The 12,626-nt window shown below is 43.7% G+C and overlaps 1 protein-coding gene across 1 annotated transcript in view; it reads right to left on the reverse strand.

Annotated features, from left to right (window-relative positions):
• The window catches only part of afap1 (actin filament associated protein 1), an 82,193-nt gene that overhangs the window by 27,899 nt on the left and 41,668 nt on the right, over positions 1-12,626 (reverse strand). Inside the window, 2 exon segments of the mRNA XM_079491547.1 lie at positions 602-754; positions 10,192-10,267. Of these exon segments, the coding sequence (XP_079347673.1) occupies positions 602-754; positions 10,192-10,267 (229 nt within the window).

Consider the following 12,626-nt stretch of genomic DNA (forward strand, 5'->3'; position numbering starts at 1 on the left):
ATTTGTGGCTTATGAATGCGACACATTTTTTTTAAATAAAAATCTCCCTGAATTCAAGGCTCCGTGGGGTGTGTAATTGGCAGAAATAAGTATTTTTTGGGGGGTTAACCCAAAAAATTACTGGTTTGGGACAGTAATGTCTAATCTTAATTGTATTTTTTTATTACAAAAACGCTTTATCAAAATGATTACTTTTTCCAGCAAATTCACCAGTTCCACTCCTCTGTTTCAGTCTTTGAAAATTCTTCCCATTTTTGATATAAACAAACTTCAAATATGCATTTCTTTTTTTATTCCAATCAATTCATAAACTACTCCCAGCCTGTTTTCAAAATGTATTCCATTTTAATAACGAAATCCATAAATATTACACCAGAGCATCCATTGATCTTCATTCTGCTTTCTTCAGGACAACATTGGCCCAATTTTCCACACTTTTGGAATAACTTACCGTCACATATCAGAGTCTGTACTATCCTCAGTTCTTTCAAGATATTTTTTTTATTAACAAGCTTGGGCAACATGTCCTAGTCATGTTATTTGATATTATTTTTTTTTAAATTTGTATTAATCATTATCATTATTTGTTTGTGTGTCTTACCACAGGTGGGCACGTCCTCCTCGGCTGACGAGGTCTGCTCGTCGGTGGAGGGCTTCTTCTTGCCCAGGCCGATGATCTTGGTGATCTTCTTGCCCGCTCCCTTGCCCACCGTGCTGCTCTTCTGCTTCACCTCCGCACTCTTCTTCCCTTTCCCTGAGAGAGACGAGACGAGAAGATGAGATGAAAAAAAAGAAAGAAAAAAAGACTCGTTGCTGTCTCCATATTTCAACTCGTTGCGTTTTCTTTTAAATGAACGGTCAACTTGAGCGTCCCACGAGAGCATCAAATGGAGCAGATCTGCATGTTCGAGATTTTCCATCTGATACTTTTGCCGTTTTTGAATTTGAATCCTTAACAGTAACGATGTTGGAGATATGCAACATTTATTTGACGGGTTTCCACCCGACAAATACACTGTAATAATGGTGCTGCTTCTCTGTGCTGCAAGGTGAAAGGTACTGAAGTACCAATACAAAGTACCGTACCATACGTGGTACCAGCTCAGTGGCCTTGTGGTTAAAGTGTCCGCCCTGAGCCGGGATTTATCCCCGCCCGGGTCAGGAAAAAAAAAAAGAACGGAAGAAGACAGAGAGAAAGAACCAAGACCAAAAAACCCACCACCACCACCAGCAGCAACGACAACAACAACAACAACAACAACAACAGACAGAAGGAATCCCCCTCGTGAATCGTCTGTAAACTTCAGAGTCATTTTGAGCAGCTAATTTGTGGCTGAATCCCCCCCCCCCCCCCCCCCGCCCCAACCCCGTCCGGTAACGAGGACAGCTGCCCTACTTTCTGACCGAGGGAAGGCGGTGCACCGCACACGTTCGTTGTATGGCGTGCACCGACCGGCTGACCTGCCGCGTGCCGTACAACAGTCTTAGGGGTCTGTCTCCTTGGTCATGTCGCACACGCACTCTCACACACACGCGCACGCACGCGCACGCACGCACACACACACACACGCACACAGACAGCATCTTTTGTTTTCTGAAATTGTGAAAACACACAAATGCTATGCCCCTCAACACGGCTGGCACTGGTCCTAGTGGGACACAAACACAGTATACTGTATCACCCAGCTAACACTGGAGAGAAGAGACTCTGGACTTTTCATTTCACATTGCTGCGTGCATGCGTGCGTGCGTGCATGCGTGCGTGTGTGTGTGTGAGAGAGAGAGAGAGAGTCAGGAGAGGAGAGGGGAAGAGAGGAGAGAGCTTGAATGAGGGGGTTTCAAAAGCAGGGGTGAAAAAACATTCCCCTTCACTGATGTCATTAGACCAAGACAGCTAAAACTCAAGTGTCTGGAATGATTCCGTGCGCACACACACACGCGCACGCAAGTACACACTTCAGTATCTGAGTATCTGTGTCAGACACTATCCCTGCACACACTCGTGCACACACACACACACACACAGTCACACACTTCAGTATCTGAGCATCTGTGTCAGACACTATCCCTGCACACACTCGCGCACACACACACACAGTCTCACACACACACACACACACACACACAGTCTCACACACACACACACACACACACACACACACACACACGACAGCCAGCGATGAGCTCTAATTCAATGTGGAGCCATCTGCACTCAATTTCTGCTGCTATATGGTTTCCCTCGTGACGCACACACGCGCACACGTGCACACACGCACACACACACACCAAGGCCTAAGGTGGAAACCAGACACACAGATGTGAAAGCGCTTCAGCTTTTTAAAAGGGGGAATTATTATTATTATTATTATTTTCTGGGGGGTTTTCCCCCTCAGAAGAGAGCAAAAAAACCCTGTGATCAGGTTAATTTGATTCCACTGAATCAGTAACGCTCAGCCTTACCAACCATGGAAGGAATGCTATGCTGATTAGGCTTTAAAAGGAGTCCTTCCTCTAGTCTAGAAATCTGAGGTTTGGTGCCGGTATCAGAGAGAGAGAGAGAGAGAGAGAGAGAGAGACCGACCCTGCCTGGTGGTGGAGGTGGAAAGCAATATTACGTCACAAAGAGAAAAAAAATAGAAAAAAAATAGTCACTTTAAAGAAGTAAAAGCAGCTTTATATATATGGGTCTTCAGCAGTGATTTTAAACGAGGAAGCGAGTCGGCGAGCCTGATCTACAACAGTCTTAGCCTCCTTGGTCACGTCTCACAGCGTGGTCTGTAGTGTGTGAGTGAGTGTGTGTGTGTGTGTGTGTGCGTGTACTGTATTTTTATATCAAGTCCATAAACATCCAATTTAAATTACTTCCTTTGAATGAAAACGTGCTGCATGATGACGTACCGCTCCCCTTATGAATAGTAATGAATCTTGATTCCATTCACCTGTTTGATTCGCATTGCTGGACTTTCCTCCAAACACAGCTGATTTTGATTACAGAACCACTCCGTTTTTAATCCCATTCAAGATGACATCCAGACAGTGGAGGCCATTACTCATTTTAAACTTAATCAGCGTGCTAAAATATGTATCTGAAAACAGGTTTAGAAATAAGCCACGTAGTAGCAAACATGCTTTGGTGGCCGTCTGTCTCTCTTAAACAATCAAGACTCCACGTGCGGATGTAACGTAGACACTAACGTCCCATAGCCTGAAGGGATGCAATGCTCTGATTGGCTCAGAAACACAGAGGCTTCTGTTTTCTTAGAGTATATAAAAGGATAGAGACTGAACTGCCGCGAAGCTCCGCCCCCCCCAGCTATTCATGTCAGTGGAAGTTGCTCAGTGGCGTTTTGAAGCACCCGGAAGACTGCCGGAAGTACCGTCTCAGAACGTCTACTTCCGCATTTGACCACCAAATCTTGGTGGTCAAATGCGGAAGTGCAACCGAGCGCTCAATGTTAAAGCCCAGCTGCACGGGGTTTCCCGGTCATGAATCCACGGGTCCGCCTGTAGTCCCTCCTCCTACCACTAGGGCCGAGCGCCTCAACGTTGAATAGCCTCACTGGCCCCTTGCTTCTGTTTCAGACTGAAACTTCTGTCTTGCGTGTCGCTTTACGCCAAATCGCGCAAAAAAAACGGTTTACAATACGTCGCAAAAATCCCTGCTGTGGAAACCGTTTATATATAACTATGGTGGAAACAGATATTTGTTGCATCTCGGCGCTTGTGTGTGATATGTCCAGTTAAAAGCACGATTCTGTCACCAAGTAGTTGCATGAGTGGGGCATACGTTAGTCTGTCGTTATGAACAGTAGTTGCATGTGGGGGACATACGTTAGTCTGTCGTTATGAACAGTAGTTGCATGTGGGGGGCATACGTTAGTCTGTCGTATGAACAGTAGTTGCATGTGGGGGGCATACGTTAGTCTGTCGTATGAACAGTAGTTGCATGTGTGGGGCATACGTTAGTCTGTCGTATGAACAGTAGTTGCATGTGGGGGGCATACGTTAGTCTGTCGTTATGAACAGTAGTTGCATGTGGGGGGCATACGTTAGTATGTCGTTATGAACAGGAGTTGCATGTGGGGGACATACGTTAGTCTGTCGTATGAACAGTAGTTGCATGTGTGGGGCATACGTTAGTCTGTCGTTATGAACAGTAGTTGCATGTGTGGGGCATACGTTAGTCTGTCGTTATGAACAGTAGTTGCATGTGGGGGACATACGTTAGTCTGTCGTTATGAACAGTAGTTGCATGTGTGGGGCATACGTTAGTCTGTCGTTATGAACAGTAGTTACATGTGGGGGGCATACGTTAGTATGTCGTATGAACAGTAGTTGCATGTGTGGGGCATACGTTAGTCTGTCGTTATGAACAGTAGTTGCATGTGGGGGGCATACGTTAGTCTGTCGTTATGAACAGTAGTTGCATGTGGGGGGCATACGTTAGTCTGTCGTTATGAACAGTAGTTGCATGTGGGGGGCATACGTTAGTCTGTCGTTATGAACAGTAGTTGCATGTGGGGGGCATACGTTAGTCTGTCGTATGAACAGGAGTTGCATGTGGGGGGCATACGTTAGTCTGTCGTTATGAACAGTCGTTGCATGTGGGGGGCATACGTTAGTCTGTCGTTATGAACAGTAGTTGCATGTGGGGGGCATACGTTAGTCTGTCGTTATGAACAGTAGTTGCATGTGGGGGGCATACGTTAGTCTGTCGTATGAACAGTAGTTGCATGTGGGGGGCATACGTTAGTCTGTCGTTATGAACAGTAGTTGCATGTGGGGGGCATACGTTAGTCTGTCGTTATGAACAGGAGTTGCATGTGGGGGGCATACGTTAGTCTGTCGTATGAACAGTAGTTGCATGTGGGGGCATACGTTAGCATGTCGTATGAACAGGAGTTGCATGTGTGGGGCATACGTTAGTCTGTCGTTATGAACAGTAGTTGCATGTGGGGGGCATACGTTAGTCTGTCGTTATGAACAGTAGTTGCATGTGGGGGGCATACGTTAGTCTGTCGTTATGAACAGTAGTTGCATGTGGGGGGCATACGTTAGTCTGTCGTTATGAACAGTAGTTGCATGTGGGGGGCATACGTTAGTCTGTCGTTATGAACAGTAGTTGCATGTGGGGGGCATACGTTAGTCTGTCGTATGAACAGTAGTTGCATGTGGGGGGCATACGTTAGTCTGTCGTTATGAACAGTAGTTGCATGTGGGGGGCATACGTTAGTCTGTCGTTATGAACAGTAGTTGCATGTGGGGGGCATACGTTAGTCTGTCGTTATGAACAGTAGTTGCATGTGGGGGGCATACGTTAGTCTGTCGTTATGAACAGTAGTTGCATGTGGGGGGCATACGTTAGTCTGTCGTATGAACAGTAGTTGCATGTGGGGGGCATACGTTAGTCTGTCGTTATGAACAGTAGTTGCATGTGGGGGGCATACGTTAGTCTGTCGTTATGAACAGTAGTTGCATGTGGGGGGCATACGTTAGTATGTCGTATGAACAGTAGTTGCATGTGGGGGGCATACGTTAGTCTGTCGTTATGAACAGTAGTTGCATGTGGGGGGCATACGTTAGTATGTCGTTATGAACAGGAGTTGCATGTGGGGGGCATACGTTAGTATGTCGTTATGAACAGTAGTTGCATGTGGGGGGCATACGTTAGTCTGTCGTATGAACAGTAGTTGCATGTGGGGGGCATACGTTAGTCTGTCGTTATGAACAGTAGTTGCATGTGGGGGGCATACGTTAGTATGTCGTATGAACAGGAGTTGCATGTGGGGGGCATACGTTAGTCTGTCGTTATGAACAGGAGTTGCATGTGGGGGGCATACGTTAGTATGTCGTTATGAACAGTAGTTGCATGTGGGGGGCATACGTTAGTCTGTCGTATGAACAGTAGTTGCATGTGTGGGGCATACGTTAGTCTGTCGTATGAACAGTAGTTGCATGTGTGGGGCATACGTTAGTCTGTCGTTATGAACAGGAGTTGCATGTGGGGGGCATACGTTAGTATGTCGTTATGAACAGTAGTTGCATGTGGGGGGCATACGTTAGTCTGTCGTATGAACAGTAGTTGCATGTGTGGGGCATACGTTAGTCTGTCGTTATGAACAGGAGTTGCATGTGTGGGGCATACGTTAGTCTGTCGTTATGAACAGTAGTTGCATGTGGGGGGCATACGTTAGTATGTCGTTATGAACAGTAGTTGCATGTGGGGGGCATACGTTAGTCTGTCGTATGAACAGTAGTTGCATGTGTGGGGCATACGTTAGTCTGTCGTTATGAACAGGAGTTGCATGTGTGGGGCATACGTTAGTCTGTCGTTATGAACAGTAGTTGCATGTGGGGGGCATACGTTAGTCTGTCGTTATGAACAGTAGTTGCATGTGTGGGGCATACGTTAGTCTGTCGTTATGAACAGTAGTTGCATGTGGGGGGCATACGTTAGTATGTCGTATGAACAGGAGTTGCATGTGGGGGGCATACGTTAGTCTGTCGTTATGAACAGTAGTTGCATGTGGGGGGCATACGTTGGTCTGTCGTATGAACAGTAAAGTTGCATGTGGGGGACATACGTTAGTCTGTCGTTATGAACAGTAGTTGCATGTGGGGGGCATACGTTAGTCTGTCGTTATGAACAGTAGTTGCATGTGGGGGGCATACGTTAGTCTGTCGTTATGAACAGTAGTTGCATGTGGGGGGCATACGTTAGTCTGTCGTTATGAACAGTAGTTGCATGTGGGGGGCATACGTTAGTATGTCGTATGAACAGTAGTTGCATGTGGGGGGCATACGTTAGTATGTCGTTATGAACAGTAGTTGCATGTGGGGGGCATACGTTAGTCTGTCGTATGAACAGTAGTTGCATGTGTGGGGCATACGTTAGTCTGTCGTTATGAACAGTAGTTGCATGTGGGGGGCATACGTTAGTCTGTCGTTATGAACAGTAGTTGCATGTGGGGGGCATACGTTAGTCTGTCGTTATGAACAGTAGTTGCATGTGGGGGGCATACGTTAGTCTGTCGTATGAACAGTAGTTGCATGTGGGGGGCATACGTTAGTCTGTCGTTATGAACAGTAGTTGCATGTGGGGGCATACGTTAGTCTGTCGTATGAACAGTAGTTGCATGTGGGGGGCATACGTTAGTCTGTCGTTATGAACAGTCGTTGCATGTGGGGGACATACGTTAGTCTGTCGTATGAACAGTAGTTGCATGTGTGGGGCATACGTTAGTCTGTCGTATGAACAGTCGTTGCATGTGTGGGGCATACGTTAGTCTGTCGTTATGAACAGTAGTTGCATGTGGGGGGCATACGTTAGTCTGTCGTTATGAACAGTCGTTGCATGTGGGGGACATACGTTAGTCTGTCGTATGAACAGTCGTTGCATGTGGGGGGCATACGTTAGTCTGTCGTTATGAACAGTAAAGTTGCATGTGTGGGGCATACGTTAGTCTGTCGTTATGAACAGTAGTTGCATGTGGGGGACATACGTTAGTCTGTCGTATGAACAGTAGTTGCATGTGGGGGCCATACGTTAGTCTGTCGTTATGAACAGTAGTTGCATGTGTGGGGCATACGTTAGTCTGTCGTTGCATGTGGGGGGCATACGTTAGTCTGTCGTTATGAACAGTAGTTGCATGAGTGGGGCATACGTTAGTCTGTCGTTATGAACAGTAGTTGCATGTGGGGGGCATACGTTAGTCTGTCGTTATGAACAGTAGTTGCATGTGGGGGGCATACGTTAGTCTGTCGTTATGAACAGTCGTTGCATGTGGGGGACATACGTTAGTCTGTCGTATGAACAGTAGTTGCATGTGGGGGCCATACGTTAGTCTGTCGTTATGAACAGTAGTTGCATGTGGGGGCCATACGTTAGTCTGTCGTTATGAACAGTAGTTGCATGTGGGGGCCATACGTTAGTCTGTCGTATGAACAGGAGTTGCATGTCGTCGATGTCGAATCATTGGTGTGCTTAGGGTTATACCTCACCGCGCAGGTAGTTCTGTAGTCAAAGTGTTAAATACTTTGCAATAGTTTTTAACATTTTTCATTCGTATTTCTTGGTAGGAAATGTAAAAAAAGGGGATGTTTACTTGTGACCTATACAAAAATTGGTCCGCAACCCAAAAAGGGGTCCCAGCCACACTGTTTGGTAAACAGTCAACTTGTGATCTACCGCACGAGACAGCTCGTGAAAATGAAATACGTTTTGGGTAAAGGATTAATATTGGGCAACATGCTGCAAGACGTGAAAAATGCACTTATTTGGAGATGATTAGTTATCTGGCAGCACGTCGCATGGGCTGGCTGCGTGTAGCGCGTGTTACTGCATTCACCACAGTGTCATACGGTAGATAATTATTACACAATCGTCAAGTTGTCGTGCTGAATGTGCAGAGAAAAAAAAACCCACGTCATTGGTGCAGACGATCACATGCCCCCGTGGGAGATATGTCAGTCACAACACTGGGTAATAAACATTTTTTATAAATGTTGCTCTCAAGAATGTTTTTGAAAACATTTGAAGCGAGAAAAAGACTGTAAAAAAAAAAAAAATCTATTTGATCTCACACACACACACACACACACACACACACACACACACACACACACACACACACACACACACACACACACACACACACACACACACACACACACACACACACACACACACACACACACATACCTTTTCTAGTTTCCTATGTTCACCTATTGGCACGTACACATCTTCAAAATGGGGACATGTCACCTCCATTACATATACACACTGAATAAATCCATTCATTCGATAATAAATCCATCCTTTTGTGATGGATATTATTGCTTTCTGCGGGTCCTTGTCCCGGTCCTTAGGGATGGGGACCCCCGGCGTCGTCATCATCATCAGCTGAGGGCTCACAGCAAGGCTTTATGTATTGGGATTGATAGCCAGGATTTAAGGACATTAATTTTTAGTACAATTCGTTGTCCTGTTTCCCAGACTGATCACAACAGATCTTGTTCTAGCACTCTCTCTAATGGCTACTAATTTTGTTCAAAGGCTGGCCATTAATCAAGTTGAAGCCTATTGGAAGTTGATATTTTTTCCCACCAGAATCAAAAGTGTTGTTTTGTTGTGCGGGGGAGTCTTTCAATTTTTTTATATATATATTTTTTTAACCAAATTCATCTTGGCGTCCCCATTTTGGGGCAACTTCTCTACACTATAAAGGCGTCTCTGCAGCCCGGCTTGTAGCATGGAACTTGCACTTTTTGCACTTGCACTTTTTGGCAAGACGCTACATAGTGTGTCCTCCTCAGCATCCTGCTGACGGCTTTGGGAACACCGTTGCCCGGTTACTTCCTCACTGTCAACGTGCCTGTTCTGTTCGCAGCTCAGGGTTTTCAGCTCAGGGTTTTCAGGCTTGCATTCTATCCACTAGGACAGTGGTTTTCAACCTTTTTCCACATCAAGGTCAATTATTTATTCGGCATTTCAGCCACAGACCAACATTTGATGAGATTTAGCCTCTCAGACCCAACACTAAAGAATCGTGTCGTCGTTGGATAAGATTTTGCCTACAATTCCATGCCGTGTTGATGTTGGTACCATAGGACAGATAACAGGCAAACGTTGATCAAAATAACAATTATTCTACATTCTCTTGTACATTGTGTAGACTCCTTCTAAATTAAGTAATGCAAGATGTATAATAATTTAATTCTCGAGTCCATTTGGTTTCATGTTACGAGTTTCAGCCCCTTTCTCAGCAGCTGGAGTTGATGGTGTAGGAGCTGGACTGAATAGGGACTAAGCGTGAATCAGTGCACGTTGATGTTGAAAATCTCCATATATGGGCACTTGACACCCTTGACAACGCACGCACCACAATGCAATGCCATGTGAGCTTGTATGTAGTTCATCTATGTTCTGTCTTTGTTTTCTTTCTTTCTTTTTAGACACACTACAAAGTAGTACTGTAGGGCTTAAGTGGTTACATAACATTGAATGTACAGTATGGTGGTGGTGCTCAGTACTAGGAAGTCCTGGTTTGAGGGGGTTTAAGTAACACGGAGGCATGTGCAATCAAGGCGCGCGCACACACGCACACACACACACACACACACACACACACACACACACACACACACACACACACACACACACACACACACACACACACACAGGCTCCTCACCTTGGTCCTTGCAGTCGGTGTGTCCGTTCTCATGGGGCACATCTCCATCGGAACTCGGCCTATCGCACGACAACTTCTGAGAGAGAGAGAGAGAGAGAGAGAGAGAGAGAGAGAGAGACGTTAACACCCCAACCAAACAGTAACAGGTGCCTTTAGGGTCCACCAAGATGTTTGTATTTATTTTATTTTTTTCTAAGCGCAACATAGGTTTTGAATTGTTTATAATGGGAGCGACGCATACAGTATTTGGAAACACCGGCAGCGCAGCGTAAAGTTGGGCATTAACTTTGCGGCGGCGCATTCAAGCGTGGCGTTTTTATCTGCTTGACGTTTGAGCTGAAATATTTTCGACTTGTGCGTTTGGAAACATTTCTGTTCGAGAGGTTTGACCTTTTGAAAAATAAGCCCCAGGGAACATGGCCCCTTGTTTCAGTCCAAAAGGTCGCAAGTGTCCAAATGTGAAAAATGTACTCTCATGAGTCTGAGTGATACGCAACATTTATTTTTTTTTGATACATTTTTTGGGCGTTTTTGCCTTTATTGATAGGGTACAGTAATTAGACAGGAAAGGGGAAGAGAGATGGGAAGTGACACGCGGCAAAGGCCGTCGGGCTTGGGAGTCGAACCCGCGGCACGTCGTCCGGCTGGCTTAGCAGCCTGGCTGTCCAGACGGTTGAGCTAACCGTCGGGGCCATACGCAACATTTTATGTGCAACTAAATAGACTCGTGCAGTTGCTGCCCCCTGACTTTGCAGGCAGGAAACTGCATGTTGAAAGAGAACCAGATCAACTAGGGTTGCATGATAACTCTGCCATCAGATCAGTAATAGCAATATCAGTCTTAAACAATGCAATATCAGTCTTAAACAATGCAATATCAGTCTTAAACAATGCAATATCAGTCTTAAACAATGCAATATCAGTCTTAAACAATGCAATATCAGTCTTAAACAATGCAATATCAGTATCAGTATCAAACACACAATTCCACCGGTAATGGGATATCGGCCAAAATGTCTATATGGTCGATCCCTAAAATAAACCTTTGTACAAACTGAGGTTGTTGCGATGCTATACAGTTGGAGGCCATCGATATTGTCCTTTTCTTTTTGCTGAGGTTTGCGTGATCTGCGCAAAAGGACAGTTAACCCATTTTGGGCGGGAACCCCTTTTGGTGTTTTAAACATTGTTATAATTTAGCTATTGAAAAATAGCAGATCTACAAGCTCATAGCTATTTTTGAAAAATCGTGAAAATATTTATTTCAGAAAACTGGAGGATTTAGAAGGATTTTTTAAAATTTTGAGGTCAGGCCTAAATGGGTCAAATGATAAGGGACAATATCGGTGGCACCCAACTGTAGTATGATCAAGTACGATCATATGATATTTTTTGAAAAAATGCAAAAAGTTTAAATATGGAGATAAGAGGTTTCTGCCCAACAGCAATGATATGGAATTTATGTAATATGCCATGAATTTATGTAATATGCCATGAATTTATGTAATATGCCATGAATTTATGTAATATGCCATGAATTTATGTAATATGCCATGAATTTATGTAATATGCCATGAATTTATGTAATATGCCATGAATTTATGTAATATGCCATGAATTTATGTAATATGCCATGAATTTATGTAATATGCCATGAATTTATGTAATATGCCATGAATGTATGTAATATGCCATGAATGTATGTAATATGCCATGAATGTATGTAATATGCCATGAATGTATGTAATATGCCATGAATTTATGTAATATGCCATGAATCTATGTAATATGCCATGAATTTATGTAATATGCCATGAATTTATGTAATATGCCATGAATTTATGTAATATGCCATGAATCTATGTAATATGCCATGAATTTATGTAATATGCCATGAATTTATGTAATATGCCATGAATTTATGTAATATGCCATGAATTTATGTAATATGCCATGAATTTATGTAATATGCCATGAATCTATGTAATATGCCATGAATTTATGTAATATGCCATGAATTTATGTAATATGCCATGAATTTATGTAATATGCCATGAATTTATGTAATATGCCATGAATCTATGTAATATGCCATGAATCTATGTAATATGCCATGAATTTATGTAATATGCCATGAATTTATGTAATATGCCATGAATTTATGTAATATGCCATGAATTTATGTAATATGCCATGAATTTATGTAATATGCCATGAATTTATGTAATATGCCATGAATTTATGTAATATGCCATGAATTTATGTAATATGCCATGAATTTATGTAATATGCCATGAATTTATGTAATATGCCATGAATCTATGTAATATGCCATGAATTTATGTAATATGCCATGAATTTATGTAATATGCCATGAATTTATGTAATATGCCATGAATCTATGTAATATGCCATGAATTTATGTAATATGCCAT

This window comes from Electrona antarctica (genome assembly GCF_951216825.1).
Source record: "Electrona antarctica genome assembly, chromosome: 21".
In the NCBI taxonomy this organism is placed as follows: domain Eukaryota; kingdom Metazoa; phylum Chordata; class Actinopteri; order Myctophiformes; family Myctophidae; genus Electrona; species Electrona antarctica.